General features: G+C 37.3%; 1 protein-coding gene across 1 annotated transcript in view; it reads right to left on the reverse strand.

Annotated features, from left to right (window-relative positions):
• nek3 (NIMA related kinase 3) overlaps positions 1-26,110 on the reverse strand; it is a 55,870-nt gene that overhangs the window by 13,330 nt on the left and 16,430 nt on the right. The window contains exons 6-11 of the mRNA XM_028799248.2: positions 21,196-21,263; positions 17,212-17,298; positions 8,999-9,053; positions 7,272-7,472; positions 5,550-5,625; positions 5,221-5,255 (exon numbers count right to left, since the gene is read on the reverse strand). Coding sequence (XP_028655081.2) covers positions 5,221-5,255; positions 5,550-5,625; positions 7,272-7,472; positions 8,999-9,053; positions 17,212-17,298; positions 21,196-21,263 — 522 coding nt within the window. The remainder of the gene's footprint in view (positions 1-5,220; positions 5,256-5,549; positions 5,626-7,271; positions 7,473-8,998; positions 9,054-17,211; positions 17,299-21,195; positions 21,264-26,110) is intronic.

A 26,110-nucleotide genomic window follows, 5' to 3' on the forward strand; every position in this document is an offset into this window, starting at 1 on the left:
GTACTTTACCTGAACACATACTTGTTTTTTTTTTTTTATTTATACAGCTGCAGAGTCCGATTTATTCAACTTTACTTTTATAATAATTGTTCAATATATTATTCATTTGATTTGTTGTTAATGGTTCCTTAATGCACATAATATAAAAACATAATCATTGTCTTGCGGTTTACTCCTCAATTATCCATCCGCATATCTGAGTATACAAGAAAGTCGAGGGGAGTGCACTCCTGGTTTTTGAAAATAAAACGGCACCGATCGAGAGACTGACTATGTCATCATACAAGATCAGCACATTGTTGCTGACCAATCACTTTTGCTTTAAAAACATCGTTTAACAACGATGCGATACAAACAAAGGTAGAGAGTCTGACAAGTGATGAAAAACTAAACATACTAATGGGTTTTTGTATTTATTCCATATTTATTAATTTATCTTTTTTAGTTCATATTCACAACTCAAAATACCTGATATTGTGAAAGTAATCCATTAGCAGAATAATATTTTAAAATATTTGTCTCCCTTTTTTCAATGTTTCTCTCTCTCTCAGAACAGATTGTTGAAATATCATATTCTTTTTCTTCTTAACATCAGCCTTATCATACATATTGCCTACCAGGGATTTTTCCTGCCTTGCATCCAAACCTGCTGCGGTAGGCTCCAGATTTCCTGCAATCCTACTCTGGATAAACAGGTTTAGATAATGTATATGTTGTTCTTAATCTCAGACGCTGTCTCTGTTGTTTTATGCCTGTCCGTACTCCTATTACCTGCTCTTGCTCTGCTCATTATGGGTTTACTGTCCTTTATGGTGGTCTATTCAAGACTCACTTCCCATAACCTTGACACTACATGCTTGTTGTTCTTTGTTTCCCCCAATACAGCTAGGTGGGGTCTGCACACTCATTCAAGTCTAAGAGCCCTGTTCTTCCTGAGCTCCTGTGATTTTCATGAGAAAATATTAAAAAAAATTATAAAATTGTGTACAATTGTTCATATTCAGTGTCTAGTTTTGATTATGCTTGTTTTTATCAGACAAAAACAAAACCAGATAGTAAACCAGGCAGTGTAGTAAGCTTCCACTAACTTTAAACTCATATCCAAATCTGTTAAGTGTACAATTCTGTCTGATTGTGACACAAAACTAACTCCGTAGGTGCTCCAAGCCATAATTACTAAAACTGAAACTAATATATATAAAAATAAAATAGAAATAGTTTTTATTTCACAAAGACAAACTAAAACTAAAAATACACGATGAAGGAAAACTAGAACTAAACTGAATTTCCAAGTCAGAAAAAATATAAAAATAAAAACTAATATAAAAAGGCAAAACTATAATAACCTTGGCATACTCACATATTCAGCCAAGTCAGGCCAGTCTAAACACAGAAATTAACCTTACAATGATCTCATAAGGTCAATGGGAGTGTGAAATAAGGGTGGTGTGTCTTGGTTTCTAGCAGTGTGTTGTTAAAACAATACTCAATTAATTCATAGTGAAATCAAAAATCTAGCTGATAGACTGAGTTGTGAGGATACCTGATTTTGTCCCAATAAGCTAAGATCCTATGTCAAAATTAAGTCTGTTCTTTTCAAAGTAGTACAATGTCCTCAAAATGACAGGATGCAGTCATGTTCCTGCTGAGCCTCTATCCTGTAGCCCATCACAAAGCTTGCACTTCCATAGGTTTAATACTCTGTTTTGCAGTTATAGTACCTTTCATGATAATTTGGCAAAATGTTGTTAGCATGCCAAGTTTGGTTAATATCATGTTACTATCATATTTCCTGCATTTTAGTCAAGTTTAACAAAAGTGGCATTTATTTCATTATACTCTTGGTGCGGTTTTTAATGGTTCAGACCATATTTTATCAAAAAAAGAATAAACTGGAAAGTGATTGGCAGTGTTATGTAGAGGCCTTTTTCGCTGAGAGAACTTACAAATTAAAAATGTTGTTGTTAAAAGCAACAGATTTTGCTAAACTTGGTTATATCTTGCTGTCTGGGAGTCCCAAAGAAGAGGACAGGACTGTGTGCTATAAGGGTTATTTAATTAAAAGGAGTAGAAGAAGATACACTTTACTTCTTTCCATGTAAATGTCATAAAACTACAAGATCCGCATTCTTAGGGTATTAGTTAATTGTTATAACTAGTCGTAAGTTTAGGGCTGGACATATACATTAAAAATGCTAACTATTCTAAATTATTAGCCTATAAATGTTGCAAGGAAGAACACTTTCATACACCAAATGGGTCAGATAACTTGTAAATGTAACAAGCGAGATAGTGAAGTGCAACCTGAAATCACAAGTAAAAAGGGGGCTATAAAATAATCAGCTTTCATCATTACAGTTAATAATGTAAGAAATTAATTAATTTAGTAACCTAAAATAATTTAGGTTACTAAGGCATATTGCTTACTGTACATATGTAACATCTGCAATGTGCTCAAAGAGACCACCAGTGGAAAAATGACAGCACAGACTCAAAAAATACTGCAGTGCCAAAAATAAATACTAGTAACATGCAATCAAACACAATCCTTCTGTGATGACACAAGTTAGAATTGCAACAAATACAACAATAAGTGACAGTGAATATGTACAGTATATACAGGGGCTTAAATAATAAGTGATGAAAAAAATGAGAAAAAACAGTTAACTCTTGTTCTTCCTCCTTCTTCACAAAACAAAAACCCAGAATACTGAAAAATAGTTATCATAAACAAAAGTGAAAAAATGGCCTAAGCACAAAACTATACTAGGAAAACTAGAGAAAAAAATGTATATATAGGAATGCTATATTAAGAATCTCTGTGTGTATGTCTTCAACTAACCTTCTGAACATGCCAGTCAGTCAAAAGACGAATCTGATGGGTATCTCTGTTTCATATGCTAGGTCTGTTGTCCTGACCAGTTGCTACCAACGGTCTGGAATAACCCAATCAGCGATGACATTGTGACATTTCCACCCATGGGTAATTCCATGTCAAATCATCACATTTCGGGACGTCATTGTCACAGATTTTAACAAAACTTGGCATGAGTAAAGCATATGAGTAAAACTCAAACTCAAATTGCATGTGACTTGGATCAATATTAAGAGAGATTTACAGGGGTTATGACTTTGACTGACTATATGTCCCTAAATGCAAGTTGTACAGAAACGGTTCCCATATTGTTTCCAACTTTCTGCATAAATGCTATGCTATCTCCAACCTGAAAAATGACTGTGTTATAAATGATTATAATATTAAAAATTCAATAGTGAAAAAACTCTCTTTTAAAATTGGTCAGTTTTTACTAAAGCTAGCTTATAATGTCATGAAAATCTCCAGAAAAGTAGGTCTTTTATTTTGAGTCATTGCTGAGATATCATTACTTACAGGTATCTGAAGTGTGCATCAAAACCACAATTCCTTTCAATGCTGTCAAATAGCAGTTAGTGATCGGTGAATGGCACAGGGCTATTAGGGTTCATGAAAACTAAGACTAAAGCCAGAACTAGCAGTGAAAATATCATTTTAATTGAAATAAAAATAATTACAGTTAAACATGAATAAAAAAAGACAACAATGCCAAAGTAAATAAAACTAAATAGAATTAATGGTAAAATCAGAATAGTTTTATTTTTTTTCTTCAGTTCACACTTTTGACTTCTTGAGAGACACTGGCCTACTAAAAAGGGCCTTGAATTACGTAAATCATATTTCAGATCATGCACTCTTTCATTGCATGTTTTCAGAAAATATAGATCAAGCCCTTCCTCATAAACCTGAAAAACTAACACAAAAACTAAACAGAAACTAGATGAGTTCTTAGACCACTAGAGTGAGGAAAGAAATTAAACTTTGGTGGAATCATGAATAAGTTACGTACAAAGTGCACTGTTTGAAAGTTAAGGTGGGCATGTAAGAACACAAACAATGGCTACAATCTCAATTTATACTCCATCAGATCCTTTGATGCAGCAATTGTGTCTTTACTTGAAATTTTGTATGTCTGTCCTGTTGCCGTCACAGGTTCAAAGTACTAAAAGCACATCCTGATGATCATTGACAAGTGTATCAGGATGGTATGGGAATAAGTATGATGGAGATGGTCCATGAGGATGTAAAAGGTAGTCTCAACTCTCCAGTGCTGGGCATAGTTTCTTCAACACATCCTAGCCATGTACCTTCATCTTCAGATGTTGAGGGACCAGTCATAGTTTCAGGATCGGGAGGGTGTGCTAAGTCACTACTAGAGAGTCAGACTGACAGATCTGTGCCACAGCACAAGCAAGACTTAATCAGACATCCTTCTCGGCAGGCACAAAGTAACACTGGGTTGGTGGTACACATGTGGAACACAGAAGATAATGTCTATTAATGACAAATGCCTTTGCTGATTACACTAGTACTTGCTGCTGCTATTGCTGGAAAACTTAAAACTTGTCTAGGGAAGGGCCCGCTCTGTCAGGTAAAACTGGGAGAGAAACTAAAGCTAGAGGACCAAATAGAATTCTTTCATCAGAGTAGGGCTGTTAATCTATCTTGTTAGCTACAGCAGCACATAGCTTAGGACTGAAACTTCAAAATTCCAAGAGACTCTTTGGGCTGCACATGTTCTCCAGTTTGCTTTCCAGAGCCTTATGCACTATAAGGCACGGCTTAAAAGTATCTTGATTAATGTAAGAATGTTGATGGAAACTACAGAGCAGTATATTTTCACAGTACGTGTAAACATATATTTTAGTTGAAAGGCAGTTTTGTACTTAACAGCAAGTGACATTTGCTGTTCCGTATCAGCACATTAGATCGGCACCATGAAAATTCCACCAAAGCTAGATGCTGTGAACAGAGAAGAGAATGTGTATGTCTTCGTACTTTAGGAAAGACAGTGGCAAGAATCTGTTGTCTTTAACATACCTTGGAAAACGCAGAAGGCATGTTTCCTGAAATCGGAACCTTAGGCACTTCGAAGTGGACATATTCGTCAGGTTTTAAGGCCATTGTAAGCCTCTAGGGGACAGGATTTATTTAAACTTATAAATAAAATGTATGCCACAATTGGAGGGAAAAAAACTTAAACAAATTTCTGAAACAAACTCGCACCCCATGGACAAACTAAAATAAGGGATTCTAACTTCCTCCTGCAGCCCAAAGACGGGCAATATACTGTATGTCCAAAATGAGTGATGTGTTGCAACCACAGTTAATAATTAAGTACATACCTTAAAGTTTTGGTTTGACTCAACTGGAATACAACCTGGAATATAAAATTTGGTATAAATAATTTTGTTTTCTGATAACTGTAGCAAAAATATACAATATCTCCATGACTAATTTACATGTTTCAGTATGACTGTACAGAACCACCTCCTAAAAGTTACATTCACACTAAAGCACAAAAAACAAAGATTGTCTTTTAGGCTGGTATTTTATCAAAACTATCAGGACAGGGTGCTGAAGAATAAACAAGTAATTCATTATTTAATTGTCAATGAAAGATAAATAATACAATTTACTAGATACAAAGAAACAATATTTAGAGCATAATTACCTTCTGATGCTTTGTGGTCTTCACTGTAAACGTGAGGTAATTTCTCCAATTCAACATTAGATGTCGTACTGCTGTTCTAAAATACAAGCATGTGTTTTTTTATATGGTATGGCCGATTTGGTTGCGTTTGGTGCTACTATCCATCATGATGGACAGATAAGGTATAATGGAAAACTGCTATCAAAAATATTCTAAAACAAAAATAACCAAGGGCAACATTTACAAGTAAATATGTAAAGTGATGCAAGTTAGTAAAAAACTGCAGGAATGCGTGTAGTTGAATATCAATTCATAACCACACCATATGGTATGATCAGGTTAAGAACGTAAATTAAAAATTCTTCTGTGAAGTGCAGGGTTTTAGTAGAGCAGATTTCTATGCCACAAAAAATATGTCACCTATCTCATTTCATGTCTATGTGTCTGGGAACCACATTCCTAGCTCTGATGAGGTAAGCAATACTATGCCAGAAAAAGAGGGGGCACAGACGTTAACCTTATCTTCTCCTGCTTCCTCTGCAGCCAAGAAAATGCTACCAAGAGGGAAGACGGACTCCGTCCACCACCTGAGAAACTACAGTACTCCCAGTCCCCAGAGTATAAATATGGCCCATTCTTAGAAGGCAGCATCAGATGCCAAACTGACTATTCCAGAGGACAGAGCTTCCAATACTAACCAAAAGATTTATGCAGTTTTGCTTGACCTGTTTTCAGCTGTCTTTTCAGTTTCTTATTAAATGAGGCTACCAGGGTGATACCTCAACCTTTGACTTGTAGTACTGTAAATTTCCAAAATCAAATTATTCAATAAATCACCTATCCAAATTTAACAAATAACAAAAACACAGCTTTTAATAATTTCTTTTAAGAGACTTTCAAATACTTAAGTTTCAATGGAATGTCTACCAGAATGTCACTTTTGAATAAGGAAAGAAAAACAGAAGAAGATTAAGAGGTGAAGTGCGTGTTATTTCCATCTTTCATCAGAGTAGGTTATTTTTATGTACGTTATTTTTCAAAAAATCAACGCTATATATGACTAAATTAGTACAATCTAATAGCAAGTAGAAATATAAAATTTTACTTTGCTAAACCATACATTTCACCATATGAACACTCATGCCTAGGTAAAACAAAGAAGGCTTTAATTTTATTAACATAAACAAACCATGACAATGTCAAGGCTTTTTGCATTATAATTGAGGTATGATCTGTTGGCAGGGCTGTTTGGACAACAAAAACAGACTCATTCATTCATTCTCTCAATTTGTCTATTTCTGCAGGATTTTCAGCGAGCAATCCTGTATACTCCACCATCCCAAAACAACAAAGACAACGACTGGCCCAGCTAAACTGGCCTTCTATAAATAATACTGGGTGTGTCAGCATGTAGGCCAAGTGACTGCCCGGTGCCCCACCGAAAACTGGGTTCTACATTGTGCCAGTGTTACCAGGATAAGCTCCAGCTCCCTATGTAATATTGTAATGAGATAAACTAGGTCAGAAAATGAATAAATGAGCAAATGGGACAATATAACAATACCCAGCAGGTAAGAAAATGTGCTGCTTCCAGTGTAAATGCCTCCATTGTTACTGTCTATGCAATATCTTCTAAAACAATTCTAAGAAAAGGCAAACAAAGTACTTTTAACAATGGAAATTATTCAGATTTTCTATTTTTTTTTTTTTGTTAAGTATAGCATTGTACATTTAACATTTTACCTTCCGAGGTAAAAAGTTTTTCAGAAATCTGGATATTCGATGTCTAGACAGAATGGTGTTGACCGATGGACGATCCTTTGGGTTTATTTTAAATATCTGCTTAATCAAGTAGTGAAGCTCATAGGGGTAGTGAGCAGGAAGTGGTGGGTATGAACCTCTACATATCTTCAGAATCAAGCTCTTCCAGCTGTTCGCCTGAAACTGAATTTGAAAAGATAAATACAATTAGACTTTGAGTTACAAGTTGCAGCTCTAGCTTCATATTAATGTAATTCTTGCTGTATACTCACTTATTACATTGTTATATTGTATGTTGCATATGGGGGTTATCAAAAATAAAATACTTTCTATACTTCACTCAAAATCAGTAATATCTGCTAGTATATTTTGTGATTCATTTGAAATTTCCTCCTTGCTAATGAACCGCCACAAAAAAAAAACTATTATAACACCCATAGTTGGCCCTCAAACTGGCATCATGTGCATTTTAAATTAGAAGGTGTTACCAATTTTCCAGATGTGGAGAAAAGACTAGTAAGAAACATCGACTGTACAACTCACATTGAGCTCCCTCATATTTTCACCTTCTGTGAGCCCTCAAAGATGCCATACAACAGAAAACCCTGGGTGTGATGAAGAGGTTGGTGAAGAAGGGACAGGTACAAGTTGGGAATATATGCTCTTGTTTCTCACTAGTGCAAGGCTGTTGAAACTGAAAGAGACTATAGAGATGAATGAGGAATGTGCAAATTCATCAATTTCTCTTATGTACCTGTGCATACATTTCAGTAAGAAATGGCTAGAAATAAAAAAAATATTGTGTTGCAAAACTTTTTAAGCTACCCATGTAGATATCCAAGTAAATCATGTAAGAAATTCTACACCTAATCAATAAAAATGCTGTTCGGTATATGTAGTAATGTTTCCTGTACCAAGCTAATATACTTACCGTAAATGCCTGAAATGTTCCGACATATTTAATAAATTACTTTTTTTTTTTTTTTTTTACTCCACTTTAGCACTCAAATATATGTTAAAGTTGCAAACATTTGGATGAGGAAAATAATGGCACTAAGGATTAGCTACGATGTGTGAAAAGTTTAGCCGCACAGTGGGCCCTCCTGATCAAGTTGATACTACCGTACACCTTTTTCCAATATCGAGGACTAACTGAAGTCGTCTCACTTCAAGGTGTTATGAACCACACAACTAACCAATAACATGTCAGACTCAAACTGTAGTTTAAGACCAGGACTGTTTTTTTTTTTTTATACCGTAGTTAACTCAGTGTTTTCCACTGCATGAATACATAGGAGAATACCTTTAATAAATCTGCTAAATGTGCTCAGTTGCAGAAAGTTCAGTCACAACCTCAAGTCGCCTTTGTTTCTATTTGTCCGTCAAGAATCAAGGCACAAGGAAGACAATACAGTACATGGACAATCCAAAGTTTAAATTGTCACACCTTGTATATCAATTCCAATTGCCTACACAACCTTTATTATGTCCAAATTTTAAAAAAAGCAAATGGCGTCTAGAAGCCCTCTTCTTGTCTGGCCTTCTTAACCATTCCTACAACCTGACGGACATTTACTGATACAGAGGAGACTACTAAAGACAACCTAAATTTTGTCTCTTACTGGCAAAAACTTGCCTGTAATGTTGAGTTCAAAATTTTTCAGACTCCTATGTCACATTAATAAAGGAAAAACATTAGGTCAACTTACGGGATGTTTCAGAGTACAAAGCTCATACAGCACACATCCTAGGGCCCACACGTCACTAAAAAAATGAAAAACAAAAATTAAAAAGATCGATAGTAGGAACTGTTTGTGGAACCAAACAGCAATTTTCACATTAAATCAAACTTAGACATGTTCCAATGACAAATTTTAATGTATTGTAGAAACTTCCCAGCAGATCATCGGCTGTTCTTTACCCTCTGTAGATGAACTGCACAGCTCTCGCTACCTCAGGAAAGCGTAAAAACATCTTAAAAGACTCCTCACACCCCGCTCATGACATGTTCCAACTGTTGCCATTAGGCAAAAGACATAGGAGCATCAAAACAAAGACTAATAGACTGAATAACAGTTTCTACCCTGTTGCTATTAGGGCACTGAATGCCACCTAATCACCTCCAATGCAGCAGTGCAATAGATGGCATCTTGTGCAATAGTGTTCATATGCAATTAAGGTCTTATGTTGAAAGTTTGTGTTCTACCTTATTTCTTCTTATCCTTTTGTAATTATATTTATTTATATTTTGACACCGCAGGGACTGCACCTAATTTCGTTGTATTTGTTATAATGACAATAAAGATATTCTGATTCTGAAATACCTGAGAATAACACTAACAAACAATCCCTCAATTATTAAGTATATAATAATTGTTCTTTCAGTGAAGAAGTAAATCTAAATTTTTCATTTTTCTAACTGCCATGCATATTTTTTTCTTTAAATGCTCTCTCATGTTGTAATGTAGCTTCCATTTACAGACCACACCCTTGCTTTTACAATATTCACTCACCGTGGCAACTCACATAATTGGACAGACAAGGCGACCATATTCCTATTCCTAGTGTCCAGGTACTTCTGGGGAATTCCCAAGAGTTTCCAGCCTAACCAAAGAAGAGATTTCCTCAGACTTGTCCTGGGTCTACATGTGCCTACTCTCGGTTGGGTATGTCAAGTGTGTCTCCTGAGTGAAGTTCCTGGAGTATCCTCACCCCATGCCCAAACCACTAAAATTATCTCCTGTAAATTCACAGAAGTAACAAGTCCTTCCATACTGATCAGTGCACAGAGAGTAATCCAGTCTGTGGTTCAGTCATTTAAATTCCTGGAGACTACTCTCAATGATAGATTAAAATGGGACAGGCACATCACACCTTCTTCATCAAGAAAGCCAAGCAGAGACTGTTATTTTTTCTTAAGAAGGTTGGCATATCAAGGCATATATTGTTAAATTTTTACTCAGACATCATTGAGAGTATTGTGACCTCCTCCATCACCATCTGGTTCCTTCTGCTTCCTCTCTTTCTAAGAGTCAGTTGCAGCAGGTGATTTGTTCAGCTTAGAAAATCACTGGCTCCAAACAATAAAAGACCTGTTCATCGGCAGAGCAAAAAAGAGAACAGGAAGGATTGCAGCTGACTCCACCCACTCCAGCAGCCACCTGTTCATTAAATTGCCATTACACAGGTCTACTGCAACCCAGACTACATGCCATCTCTGCAGCTTCTTTCCTCAAATTTTTCAGATCCTAAATAAACTTACATAGGGTTACTCCTAACTGTTTTGTAACATATAACTGGTACCTGTGCTGTTTCTCTATTTGTGAATGCTTCATACTTGCTCAACTTGTACTATTTCATATCTATATTATTTTGTATAGTTCTTCTATTTATTTGAGTTAACCACTGAAGTTTGCAACTGTTTTGTCAAGAAATTGTTGTATCTGTATGGTGGTTTGTAGAGTGTCAGGTTGACGGTGGGTTGAAATTGTGTTGTCTTGAGTTGGTTATGTCTTGTATCGCACATTTTGCACCTAACAATTCTGGTATGTTTCACATGCTAGCAATAAAGTGATTCTGATTGAAATCTGGCTCAGCTGCATCTCATTCTATTGATCCTTGTTGAGATGTTTCTACACCTTCTTTAGAGTCTATCTGTAGTAAATTCAATTGATTCAATTCACAGAATTGTTAAAATAAACACACACACACACACTTTATTGAGTAATTTAACAGCAATTCCCTTTTTGTTACTGCTGAAATACTCTCCTTTAGATGCTCTACACTTGTCCCAAGGCTTCTTCCATTTCTGTTAACATTTCCTGTACTCCACTTTAGTTTCCGTTTGTACAGACCCCAGTGATCTTTTATTGGATTTCTAACATGGTAGCAAATCACATTCCCTTCAGTCTCAATTTTAATTTCATGAACAAAAAAAAAAAAAAAAAAAAACTTCACAGGGAGCAAGATATGGCAAAAACGAAAGGCGTGAAGCAACAACCACATTGTTTTGGGTCAAAACTCTTTGATTGACAATACTGTTTATAATGAAAATCTTATTAACAAGTCTGTCAATATCGAAAAACACTATTGTTGTCTTGATGTAGATAGATAGATAGATAGATAGATAGATAGATAGATAGATAGATAGATAGATAGATAGATAGATAGATAAGATACTTTATTAATCCCATGTGTGCTATATTCAGCTTGTAGAGAAAGAAAAATCGCCTAAGTCATACACATGTCTGGAATAAATGTCAGAAATACACACCTCAAACAACTCAGCACAATTCCACTTGACAGACCGGTGAACAAAACTGTAGGCATGCGATGCCTAGCAGCACATTTGATAACTACTCCTGAGTTGTTGACTGATTCCAGGAATTTTTGGGCCCCCCCTCATATGTAAGCTCCAAAAGTTGACAGTGTGTATCAGAGCAAAAAACAAAACCATGAGGTCAAAGGAACTGCCAGCAGATTTCAAGGACAGGGACAATCCAAACTGGACAATCCTGGGAGAAGGGTGTAAGATAGTAGGTCTGTGGCATTTGCATTTCAAGTAAATAGATAATGCACTCATGTCATTGGGTGGGCGTAGGCAGATTTGGGGACAGGCAAAACTGCATCCACATGTGCACACGTGGGACTGACTTATTTCCTCATTAGCGCTGGAGGCACGATTGCTTCACCTGCGTCCCACAGGTTTTTAAAAGAGAACTGAGGCATGAGAGTAATTGAGAGAGAGAGAGAGTTGAGACGAAACAAGGGACGAAAAACAGTGAGCAAGCACAGTATCGGGTGCCTGAGCTAGTTTAAGGAAAAAAAAGGCTGAGTAGTCAGTAGCCTCACGGTGGAGCGAGCGATCGGCACTCCATGACATGGATCATTCCCACTGATTTACTGAAGAAGCGGGTATGGTGGTGGTGGTGGAGTCCTCTGCAGGGATCCAAAGGATGCCAGGAGAGAATAAGGGAGGTCAGGAAGACACCCAGCTCTGAGCAGTTTGTCAGACACCAATGGAGAAAGTCAAGATGGGGGTCGGAAGGGAGGACCACAGCTGCTGGTGTTTCCTCCACCTGAGCAAGCCATTAAGTGATCTGGAGAAACAGGAGAGTGGAAGTTGCACTGGGTTCAATTAGACGGATGAAAATAAAGAGTAAGGACCTGATGTCTGTGTTGTTTTATTATTGTTTTAACATAGGATTATTTATTGAAATTTTAACTAACTATAACTGTCACAGATGGATTATTTATTTATTGATTGATTTTTTGAAGCACTGCACTTTTGACCCTTCGTTTTTAATAAAAGCACCTCAACACTTTGCACCAACCCCTTGCCGACTGTCCCGGAAGCAACCAGGGAGTGTGGAGCTGACACGGAATGTCACAATGGACCATGGTAAGGGAGATGACCAAAAACCCATTAATCACTCTGGCTGTTGTCCTGAGAAACTGTTTGGAGATGGGAGAAACTTCCAAATGTATAGCCACCACTCCAACACTCCACCAAACTGGGCTTTTTGACAGAGTAGCCAGACAAAAGCCTCTATTAGGCAAAAACAACATGAAAGCCCACTTGAAGTTTACAAAAAGGATTCTCAGACTGTAAGAAACTAGTTACACTGCTCTGATGAAACCACGAATAGTAAGTTTGGAGGAAACCAGACACTGCTCTCATTACCAGTGCAATACCATTCCAATGGTTAACCTATAATAGTTACAGCATCATACTGTGGGGGTTGTATTGCAGTGGGAGGGACTGGGAAACTAATCAGAGTCAAGGAAAAGCTTAACTGATTCAAATACAGAGATACCCTTAATAAAAACTTGCTTCTAAGCACTCTGGACCACAGGAATGTTCACCTTCCAACAGAACGATAGTTTAGGTACAACTCTGTGAATGGCCTAGCCACAGCCCAAACCTGAACCCAACTGATCATCTCTGGAATAGGGTTGCATGGTACACTGGTACCTAAAACACAACTTTTAAAATGGTAAGGTACCAGCAGTTCGTTACTTTTAGAATGGTAGTAAAAAGTAGTTTTGAAAGACCTAGTGCTCAGCTCTTCATTCTTCCCCTCTCTTAGGTGCTATAGATTAGTGCTAGGAGGTATACCGGTTTATACCGAAAACCGTTTTATATTTTTGTTATGATATGGATTTTTCTTATACCGCAACACCGGTTTAAATAGCCTAAACAACGTTTGGAACGTGGCACAGCGGGAAACTGCTTAACGGGGGACCTCTTTCACTGCTACACTGCTAAACACGCATGCAACAGAGTACATGCGTTAGTGGAGGTATTGAGCTGTGAAAATTGACAGACAACATTCTGAAACTGAAGCTGTAGCAGACAATAAAGTTGAACATGATGACGCAGAAGAACTATTGCCGAAAAAAGGAGTCGTGTCTGTTGTCTGGAGATACTTTGGTTTTAAAAGGTCGGATGTGGACCAAACAACTATTTACTGCAAATGCTGTCGAGCTAAAGTTGTCGCCAGAGGCGGCAACATGAGCAATTTGCTGCACCACCTTAGCCACAAACATGCTTTGGAGTACCATGAATGTATGGAACTAAGATTGGCACCCTCCATATCCTCAGGTAAAACTGAAAAAGCTAGAGGACACTCAAGTCAGACGTCAATTGTAGACGCGTTTGCTCGAGGTACTGCCTACGACAAAAAAAGCAAGCAGTGGATCGAGATAACCAACACCATTACAATCCATATAACCAATGTGTCAGTGGACAGAGATTGTTAACATTAACATTAAAGTCTAAATGCCTTTTTGGATGGTTGAAAATATGTTGTCACAATTATGGTTTAAGTTGTTTGCAAAATTTGTTCAATAAAAAGGCTCTATATTTTGACTGCAACTGTCATGCAATGTGATTCCTTCTCTTCATTAGTACCACCCCCTTGAAAGCTATTACTTTATGGGGCCATGCAAACCTCTATTAATACTTGTGTGCACATTAAAATGTTTTTTTGTACAATGTACAATTCTCATGACAGTGGAATAGGTTATTCTTAGACAGTCTACTGCAGTAATTGCAGTGGAAAATGTGGTTAACATCCACTGATGCATGGGAAAAAAATACCGTTGAATACCGTGAAACCAGTATAATTTAGAAAATACCATGATATAGAATTTTGGTCATACCACCCAGCACTACCATAGACTAGAGGTCTACAATACTGTAACACCCAACTCATTTTTTTTTGTGGTTTGTGACTAAAATTTAATAGTGAGCAGACGTGAGCAAGTCGACTTTACTCCTGTGGTGCTGATTGGGTGGAACATCTAAAAAATAAATTATATATAGAGTTATTTTAATATTAGACTTTATCATTAATCTTATAATCAATACAACTTTAATGTAACATTGCATACAAATAGAAGAGAAGATAGCATGCGTGCGTCTGTTATGCCATGCCACTTGTTTTTTTTCTTTTGAACTAAGTTTTCTGATGAATCATTACAGACATGCTGGTGATTATGCATAGCAGCTTGTTGGGCATGTGCACAATAGTCATTACTGATTAGAGTGCTGTTCGTTTTTCCCTTTCCCTGTGCCAACTTACAAAGCAGCATCTCTCTATAAGAGTGGCAAGATTTTGTTTTTCAAAAGTGGCAGGGATATAATAAAAACTTGACACATGCCTTTCATATATCATGGATCTTTATTAATTTTTCTAATCAAACAATTCAATCATTTTAAATGTCTTAATTTATATTTAATTACTCAGTAGACTGTTTAAGGACATGCAGAGTATTTCAAGGTTAAAGTTTTGCATTTTTATTACACTAACAACATCTGAAGTAGACATGAAGATCACTACATGCATTGTAACCTAGGAGAAGTACTTATTTGGTTTTAAAAATGATGTTTTCAGAAAGTTTATAAATATAATAAAGCAAGTGTCACCAGCTATTCTGTCACTTCTGCTGATGACCTACCTTTCTTTACAAGCAGTTTTGTGCTCTTCAGAGCAAAAGTGAAGTTGCACAGCCTGCTCTCCTTATCACCTCTTCAGCTTCCCACTAGTTAATGTCTTGCCAAAAACATGGGCATTATTATTACTAATTATTATTTTGCTTGTTTGCAAATGTGTATTTTTGTTTTCTGGGCACCTTTTATTCTTTTACATTGATGTTGAATAGGAACATGGTTCTACTCTGTCTTCCAAGATGTCACTACAAACAAACTGCCACTTGTGTTTTTTTTCTTCCCACACATGGAAATGGATAGGGCAAAATTTAAAGGTCCACTGTTTGTTTACACAGTCTAAGTAACAAACGACAAAATCCCGGACATATTTTGGTATTTTATAAATATCAGTGTTTCATGTCTCAAAAAGAGAACATCGTCGGAGAATGTCTGGTCACCCTTTATCTACTCTTCTATATATTATTTTTTGAAAACAACTAATGGGGCTTTGCCTCCTGCTCGCTTTGCTCGCCCACCCCCTTCCCCCAAGGCGTACTACGCACCAGCCACTTCGCGTCTCTGCCTCTCGCATTGTGAAGAGGGGGGCTGAACGCACACTAAGGAGATGCGGTTGCTCCTCCGAAACCCCCTCTTAAATGGTGATACAATGGGAAAGAAGTACATTTTTTTTTTTACCTCCTCTATGCTCAATCAGCTGGTTTGCTGCTGCTTGTGTCGTGCTGCGTGATCTGCATGTTGCGCAGTGCTTCGAACGTTTAAAAGCCTGTACAGCAGCTGTCCTTTTGTCTCACGGGACATTAAAGTGTCTCCGAGAAAATCACGTCTCGTCTCCTTCCAAGATTTTTTTTATAAAAGAGAGATATCAATATCAACTTTGACTGTATTATGAAAAAAAGAACAGATTTACTCGCTTTTGTGTAATCCCCCTTTAATCCAACCATGCTATAAGCCTGACTAAAATGCCTTTAAAAGGGGAAAGTAGGAATGTGCTCAGGAGCAGTATGGAATCTGTGGTGGGTGCAAGAGAAAGCAGGTGAAAGCAGATCCGGACTGGACGGAAGCAAGGCAAGGAGGCCCACTGTAGACTCAGTGTGGGACAATCCCCCTAGACATCCCCCTCCCCTTCAACAGGCTATAGAGTTCAAACATTAGTTTGCAGCAAGGCAAACTGTGTTCGATAATGTGGCGCAACAAGTGAAACATGCATTTGTGCTGCGCACCCAGTATTCCCATGACTGTGTGCGAGGACATATTATCCGTTATTTGCTTCAGTACTGGTACTAAGGTCTGAAAGCTGGAATCAATACTGAAGTCAAAATTTCACTACCAATCCAAGACTACTCTGGAGAGGCATGAAAATCACAGTCCACCGCCTGTTTACATTGAACCTAAAGGAGCTGCAGAGGATTTGCAGAAAAGAAAGGCAGAAATCCCCAAATTCAGGTGTATGAAGCTTATGGTGTCACACCCAAGAAGTACTGTACCAAATAAAGAGTCTGAATACTTGTGTAAATGGCAGATTTTAGTGTTTTGTTTTTAATAAATTGGAAACATTTTCTGAAGTCCCGTTTTCACATTGTCAATCTGGGTTGTTGAGTGTTGCTTGATGTAGGGACAAAATAATTTAAATGATTTTAATAGGTTGCAACATAAACTGTGTAAAAAGGGATGGTGTCCAAATACTTTATAAATTCACTATATGCTGCAGTATTCATTTTTTCCCTATCTATTGTTGATATTGTATCTTAATCATTACTTTTTTGGAGTCATTAAACCTGAGCTGAACCAAATCTGATTGAAACAAAAATCTGCACCCACTGCAGACCACCCAATAAGCTGATTTCAGTATCTCAAAGTTTCAAAGAGCATCATTTTTATCAAATAAAATATTCACCTAGAAAATTACAATAAAAGACATAAATATTTTAATACTTAAATACACATTTCACAGTGTTCTCGTTTGCTAACCTTTTATTGTTGTAAGGCTTGTTTTCCCAAATTTCTGGAGATACATAATATGGCGTCCCCACATAGGAGCAAGCATAAGCCTTGGAACTAAAACAAAAAATAAGAGATAAAGACATAAAAATATCAACAAAGCCGTTTTGACAGATAAAACCAATGCAGCTATCTAGTTTACTACTATTCATTATAGTCGAGCTTGTAAATGTAAAAGGTAAAATAACCTATTGTCTGCTTCCTTTACTGATATAGACAAATATAAATAAAATAATTTGCAGTTCAACAATGAAAGCATTCAAAAAAGGCAGATTATGATTGGGTGACAGCCCTATAAATAAAATCCAAGCAAGACAACATTTTTCTGATTCAAGTCTGATGCATCAAAATGTGAAGGGCTCATTTTGGATGTATTATGGATCAAGTCAGAAAGGCTGTGATTGAAAATTTTATTCTCCCTTTAAATGCCCTATGATATGGAGAGGAGAGATAAACCTGATGTAATGAATGCTAGCTGAAGGCAGACATTTTCTTCATCTGAACAAGAACACTTACAAGGGTGATGCATTAGGCAGAAGAACACAATGGAATGGGCAGACGCTGTGAAAAATTAGAAGGCCCCCTACAAATCCAAAGTTATTTGAATAACTTTTGAGTTACCTGCCTGTGTTTCCAAGAGCTTTGGCTGGTCTTAAGTAATATGAAGATTATCATTTGGTGTTTGATATTAGATACATTGCATTCATGAGCTGGAACTCTTTGTGCTAGTAGGCAATTTTGCAATGGTGGAGTGGTGGCTCTGAGGCTAGGGATCTGCACTGGCAATCGGAAGGTTACTGGTTCGAATCCCATAAATGCCAATAGGGACTCTGCTCTGTTGGGCCCTTGAGCAAGGCCCTTAACCTGCAATTGCTGAGCGCTTTGAGTAGTGAGAAAAAAGCACTATATAAATGCAAAGAATTATTATTATTATTAAAGAATTATTAATTTTGATTGCATATACACCTGTGCCTGTATATATGAAGCTCCTCAGAGTAAGAAAATAGACCTGTCTCAAAAATCTCAGTGCAAGGCAAATTTTGTCCTACTCAGCATTTTATCAATTTTCTTCATTTAGGAAACTAATCCTAACATCATCAGGATTTAGGAGAGCTTGTGAGATGTCCTATCTTGCTAGGAGTTTCCAGAAGATGGCATTAATGCAGAGATCAGCATGCACCTCTTAGGAAAGGTAGAATGTTTTGGAAACACTGGACAACAATGAACTCCTAAAAAGATAAGAATTTGATGGAATAATATTAGTTACAAATCTTGTGTGCTACATGATCATTCCACCTACACTGAGAAGTCATGCACTATCAGTTGAAATATAAATGTAATGTTATGTGAAGAATGCTGCTTTTTAATAACAGTGATTTGATATGTCACAAGCAATCATTTCTCAAGTTTTGCACCATACGCTGAACTAACTTACAATGTGTGAGGTAATAAGCAGATTTATACATTTCCCTACAACTCAACATGAAGTAATATTAAGGCAAGCTGCATTTACTCAAACCAGCACACACATAAAGATCACTCCCAAAAGTGTGGATGAGCACGCACATATATGAATCACAATCGATAAACATACAGGTGGTCATGGGTGTAAACTGTACCGCAGTAGCCAGCATAAAACCCTAAAGACATGAGAAGCTGGATGGGTGATTGACAGTAAAATGTCACATAGGTACATTGAAGTTTGATCCCTGGAACATTTGTGTTCAAGAAGGTAAGTGGAGACTCAAGGGACATTGGTTAATAGAGTTGCACAGAGGATGGGAGTAGGATCATGGAGGGCAAACAAGACAATCAAGACTTTGGAAGAGTGAGCGTGACTTCAGAAACAGCACAGGAATAGCTGTGGCTAGTTTTTGTAACTAACTTTACGAAGCATCTTCCATGGCCATACCAGAGGGAAGGTGATTCATCTGAAAGTATGGCTGTTAATTCACCCATCCATCCATTAATTTTCTAAACAAATTTTCTCCTGAAGGAAGCTGAAACCTATCCCAGCAGGCATAGGGCACAAGGCAGGAAGAATCCCAGATGCATTCATTGTTAAATAAACATGCCTGTTATCAGGCTTTACTCTTGTTCAGTGTGTATGTATCGGGCTTTCCATCTCAGTGCTGGTTACGGTGTTATTCTTGATGCTAATTCACTACATTAATTATGCACAGCTTGGCACAATATCCTACCTTATTATGTTTTCCTTCTTTTTCTATGGTTATTTTTTTATTATAATAAATACCAGTAACAGCGCACTGCACAATAACGTGCAGTGAATACACTTGACTTGAGCATTCATAGTTTTCCTACTCTCTCTGTACGTTTAGCATTCGTTTGCTCAGAGATTGATGCGCTTGCTGCTTCTTGAGCAGCTCTTCTTTTCTCCACCCTAGCGGCCGCTTCTTCTCTTCTTTCGTCGGCATCTTTTCACGTTAAAACTGATTAAGTCAATGTTTATGTTGCAATTACTTAGTAACGTTTTCTTTAACTTTTCACTTCAGCTGGCACTTAAGTCTTCAATCTGCCTCAAGAATGATTTAAGATATGAAGAGGTAGGGGAAGAGACGGCGAAGGCCCTGCTGGCCGCTGCTGAGAGTTGATTCCACATTAAAATAAAGTAAAAATAAAAAGAGGAATAACCTTGGAGGTCAATCATCACCCCGAAAGCAGATAGTAGATGTCACATAGTACATGTGTACCAAATTTCAGGTCAATAGGTAAAATGGTTTGCGAGCTACAGGTGATTTAAAATCCTGGACAGACAAACGAACAGCCACGGTAGCGTATGTATGAAGATTATTATTACTAATAATAATAATAATCATAATATTCTTTGTGGTTCAGCCTTAGTGTTAGTATCAGAAAACTAAAAAACATCATCACAAGGTCCAATTTGAGGCTTAGGGTGCTATGAAGTTGTCACATCATTCATTCTCAGATGTGAACTCTCACTCCTAGTTGGGAGTAACTGCTTTGCAAAAACTTCTTATATCCTACTATGAGGTAGGGCAAATTCTTATCCTTGTTTGACTTTTAGTTCAATTCTGAGAAGACAATCTGAGACGCTTGATAAATATCAGCCTAAGTTTATAAAAATATTTTAGTAGTCAGCCCAGAAAGGAAGAGTTTATGGGATTATTTTTGGCTGGACTAGTATTTTTATTATTTCCTCAGTACTAGGGTGTTGTACCATGTTAGCCATTATGAATGTAGAGAAAAGCCTAGCAAAATGACACCTTTTATTGGCTAACTCCAAGTTAGCCAATAAAAGGTGTCATTTTGCTTGGCTTTTCTCTATTATTTCCCCCAATTACATTCACTACATATGTGTTGAAAGGCCACAGTGATAATTAAAAGTATTAATCAATAAAAAAATTTGACTGGAAACTCCATTTTGGATACAGCAGGACAATTTCACACCACGACTTTAATTACGGCTTCTTACTGGCAACCTGCTGCGTACTGTTTAGGCAAGACTTTCAAATCTTGTGTATAAAATTCACAGAAACACAAACTGATGTTTTAACATGTTCTCTTCTGTATTATGGAAGGCAGAATGACTTCTGGAAAACTGTATTTTGTACTTAAAATAAATGAAAGTTTGGGAAAAGTTAGTTTACAAGTTCTGGATACAAGCCAAAGAAATCATCATACATCATAAAGATAAATCACTCACACTTGGATGTGAATTTCTTCTAGCACTTCAAACCACCTACCAAATGGGTTCAAAATGTGCAAAACTATTATTAGGCATTATGTTTTTTCTCAATTAAACAGAGAAAATCTATCTACACGTTTCATTTGCATTCAGTATTTTCTTTTTTAATGCTACATATTAGGCATAAACTGAAAAAAAAACCTCACACAATACGATGTAATCAGTGAAAACTTCTGAATTTCTTTAATGAAATTTGCAGGTGAAATGTACTATTAATGATGTACCTATTTAGAATGCAGGCAGATCCAAAGTCACCAAGTTTTATGGTTCCATCACTTGTAAGGAAAATATTCTATAGAAATAAAAAAAAAGTTAATTTTAAAATGATACATTTATTTAAAGATTGAGCTGTGGTGAAAATAAATAATGAACAGTTTAGTTAAACTGACAAGCCTCTGCAGCAGTATTGTGGATCAAATGCATGCCTTTATTTACTACAAGTTAGAAACAGTTCTGTCATCTCAAGCTACAAGAAAAGGAATACAAAAATGTCAGTATTTACAAGTGTTATACCATTGTTAATATAATGTTTATAAATGGAAAAAATTGATTAAAAATATTCAACTAATAAAATTGTGTGCGCTATACTGTAATATGTTAGAATACAAAGAAAATACACCTAGAAGTAGAGTAAAATTATTTCAGAAACAACTATATGATTGCTAGACATGTCGATTTTAAAACTGTGGAAAGTTTTTCTTTCTTGGTAGAAGACAATCCAGTCAGCTATCAGAATTAAACGGTCATAGGTGGCCACAAGCAATGCCCACAGACAGCTATCGTTTCACTGGCCCGCCTTTCTTTTGCAATTTCAGAACTCTTCTATATGCATTAACTAGCAAAATGCCAACAGTTAATAAAGATATGCAAGACTGGCAATCAATACAAACGAAAAGAACAAAGCTATGATAAGAAACAGAAGTATTATACAAGGCTGTGGAGTCGGCAGATAAATCCTTCGACTCCGACTCCTTAGTCTCCAGTACTTCTGACTCTGACTCCTCTGTATTTAATATGCTAATGTATTTTCCATGTTGATTGAAGGAAGGCAACATACACGTCATTTAACCACAGAACTACTGGCTGGGAAGCTGACTCTATACCGTATTGGCCAGTTTAAACAACAGACAAGAACCCCTGAACACACATCAGGCCATAGCACACACCTCCACCTACAGTGCATCTGGAAAGTATTCACAGAGCATCACTTTTTCCACATTTTGTTATGTTACAGCCTTATTCCAAAATGGATTAAATTCATTTTTTTCCTCAGAATTCTGCACACAACACCCCATAATGACAACGTGAAAAAGTTTTGAGGTTTTTGCAAATTTATTAAAAATAAAAAAACTGAGAAAGCACATGTACATAAGTACATGCCTTTGCTCAATACTTTGTCGATGCACCTTTGGCAGCAATTACAGCCTCAAGTCTTGTTGAATATGATGCCACAAGCTTGGCACACCTATCCTTGGCCAGTTTCGCCCATTCCTCTTTGCAGCACCTCTTAAGCTCCATCAGGTTGGATGGGAAGCGTCGGTGCACAGCCATTTTAAGATCTCTCCAGAGATGTTCAATCGGATTCAAGTCTGGGCTCTGGCTGGGCCACTCAAGGACATTCACAGAGTTGTCTTGAAGCCACTCCTTTGATATCTTGGCTGTGTGCTTAGGGTCGTTGTCCTGCTGAAAGATGAACTGTCGCCCCAGTCTGAGGTCAAGGGCGCTCTGGAGCAGGTTTTCATCCAGGATGTCTCTGTACATTGCTGCAGTCATCTTTCCCTTTATCCCGACTAGTCTCCCAGTCCCTGCCGCTGAAAAACATCCCCACAGCATGATGCTGCCACCACCATGCTTCACTGTAGGGATGGTGCCAGGTTCCCTCCAAACGTGACGCCTGGCATTCACACCAAACAGTTCAATCTTTGTCTCATCAGACCAGAGAATTTTCTTTCTCATGGTCTGAGAGTCCTTCAGGTGCCTTTTGGCAAACTCCAGGCGGGTTGCCATTTGCCTTTTACTAAGGAGTGGCTTCCGTCTGGCCACTCTACCATACAGGCCTGATTGGTGGATTGCTGCAGAGATGGTTGTCCTTCTGGAAGGTTCTCCTCTCTCCACAGAGGACCTCTGGAGCTCTGACAGAGTGACCATCGGGTTCTTGGTCACCTCCCTGACAAAGGTCCTTCTCCCCCGATCGCTCAGTTTAGATGGCCGGCCAGCTCTAGGAAGAGTCCTGGTGGTTTCGAACTTCTTGCACTTACAGATGATGGAGGCCACTGTGCTCACTGGGACCTTCAAAGCAGCAGAAATTTTTCTGTAACCTTCCCCAGATATGTGCCTCGAGACAATCCTGTCTCGGAGGTCTACAGACAATTCCTTTGACTTCATGCTTGGTTTGTGCTCTGACATGAACTGTGAACAGTTGGACCTTATATAGACAGGTGTGTGCTTTTCCAAATCATGTCCAGTCAACTGAATTTACCACAGGTGGACTCCAATTAAGCTGCAGAAACATCTCAAGGATGATCAGGGGAAACAGGATGCACCTGAGCTCAATTTCGAGCTTCACGGCAAAGGCTGTGAATAATTATGTACATGTGCTTTCTCAATTTTTTTATTTTTAATAAATTTGCAAGAACCTCAAGTAAACTTTTTTCATATTGTCATTATGGGGTGTTGTGTGTAGAATTCTGAGGAAAAACTGAATTTAATCCATTTTGGAATAAGGCTGTAACATAACAAAATGTGGAAAAAGTGATGCGCTGTGAATACTTTCCGGATGCACTGTACATCATTACACTTGTTTACACTCAAATTAACTTGTTAAACACATTATATCTGAAATAAAACGAAAACACTTTTTGTAACATACCATAATCCAGATTACAATATGTGAATGTCAGGTTTCACACTAGTAGTAACACAACTATGCACTGGGCTTTATTCTTACATCAGAGAAGTACTTAATGACTATTGTTTGTGAAATGGGACATTTGAACATGCTGTATTTTTTTTCATTACAATTTAAATTTATTAGGAGTCGGAGTCTGTACATTTTTGCTGAGCCCAGGTACTCAAAATTGTCTCAGACTGCTCGACACAGACTCCAACTCCACAGCCCTGGTATTATATGCCACGATATACCACCTAGTCATGCCAATTAAGTCAATTCGCTACACTCTAAATCAACTGCACAATGAAACTGTTCAGGGTTTAAGATGTCTTTATTGATATCTTGTATGGTTACATTAGATTCAAAAACAGATTGTACAATAAAAATACTTAAAAACTGAATTATTTAATTTCACTGGATATAGGCACTTCCTCACTTAACCATCATATTAATATTTTTCAGCCATTACTATTTCTTACAACTTGACGAGCAAACTTCTTCCATGTTATTTTAATACCCTCACAATCATTTTTGTAGCACACACAGTTCAAGTGTGTTCAGCTACTATTTCTTAGTCCATGGAAGCATTTCAAAGTGAAAGCATCTATGCATGAATCATAAGCACTTCATGCTTTTCAGACTTTTTTTTAATAATAACTTAAGTATACCGCTAGGGTGTGGTCCCTTGATTATGTTTATTTTCTGTTTTTTGTGTTATATTATATCATGGTGGCTCTGAGGCTAGGGATCTGCACTGGCAATCGGAAGGTTGCCGGTTCGAATCCCGTAAATGCCAATGGACTCTGCTCTGTTGGGCCCTTGAGCAAGGCCCTTAACCTGCAATTGCTGAGCGCTTTGAGTAGTGAGAAAAGCCCTATATAAATGCAAATTATTATTATTATTACATGCTTTTGTTGATTTTGTAAATTTTGTTAATATTGTTCTGTTTGATTATTATGCAGTATCTGTGTATAGCTTTTTCTCTTATGTGTCTATGGATGGAACCCCAAGAGGTGGGACCACCCTGATGTCACAGCTGAAGGACTGCCCTAAGCCAATATATTGGAGGCTGGTGAGTAGGTCTATCAGTGGTTCACTGTGGTTGTTTGTCTTTTGAAGTATAACTTTCCATGAATATTACAGTTTTTTTCTGGTTTCTAAAATTTTTTATTCGCTTATGACAAATCAGGACTTACAGCTGTGGGTTGTCTTTGCTTGGCAAACTCTTTGCTTCATTATTATTTTAACATTGTGCTCATTTATGGGCTCTTTTTTTATTATATTGTGGACTTGTTTCTCAAACCAAAGGTTTGATGGTTTTCCTACTTCTTGATAGGTATTCTGGTATGTTTAAAGTATTTTGAACATTTAAAAGTCTGTTTCTCAATTTTGGAGCTGCGACAGGCCAAAGCCTGCCTTTGGAGTTTGGGAGGTGGTTACGTGGGGTGAGGCAGTCTCTAAGCAGTTCAAAGAAGGTCCTGGCCTGGTGTGTGAGTTAATAATGAAACATTGAAGATAAAGAACATAGTTACAGTCAGATATATTTGAATATTTACTTATTGTTATTGAGAATCTTTATTATCCTGCCCCAAGGCTGGAAGAGGACCAAGAAATGAAACGTAATCAAAACCAGAATGGGCTCAAAACCGTGAAGCCAAAACATTTTGTACCAAAGCCTGATTGCTAATCAGCATTCAAAGTCAGATTGAAAAGCAAAAGTTCAGAAACCAAAAATTGAAGAAAGTAATTTGCACTACGTTTGATCTTTCTATCCATCCAGATCACAGATACAAATTATTCATTGCGCCTATATTTAAAGCAGGGGTGGGCAAAGTCATTCCTGGAGGGCCGCAGTGGCTGTGGGTTTTTGTTCCAACCCAGTTGCTTAATTAGAAAACAATCCTTGCCAATAATTACATTTCATGGCTTGTTAGTGCTTTAACTCTGCTATGTCAAGTCATTCTCATATCCTAGATTTTTTTTTCCATTCTAAGGATATCATCCAAATACTTTGAAGTGTGAAACAGATGGGTAATTCTCAATCCTTCACTTTTTTCTCTTCTCTTTCCTTCCAAGTATTTAATTAAACCAAATAGTGCATTATAAATACACACAGGTGTAAAGGGTAACAAGCAAAATGGATAACTGCTGGTTTCTTTTGTCATTTGCATCTTATTGCTAATAAGGAGCAATTAAAAACTGAGAATGCAGCTGTTTAAGACTTAAATAAGCAATAAGGGTTCAAAATC

This window comes from Erpetoichthys calabaricus, chromosome 4 (genome assembly GCF_900747795.2).
Source record: "Erpetoichthys calabaricus chromosome 4, fErpCal1.3, whole genome shotgun sequence".
NCBI lineage: Eukaryota > Metazoa > Chordata > Cladistia > Polypteriformes > Polypteridae > Erpetoichthys > Erpetoichthys calabaricus.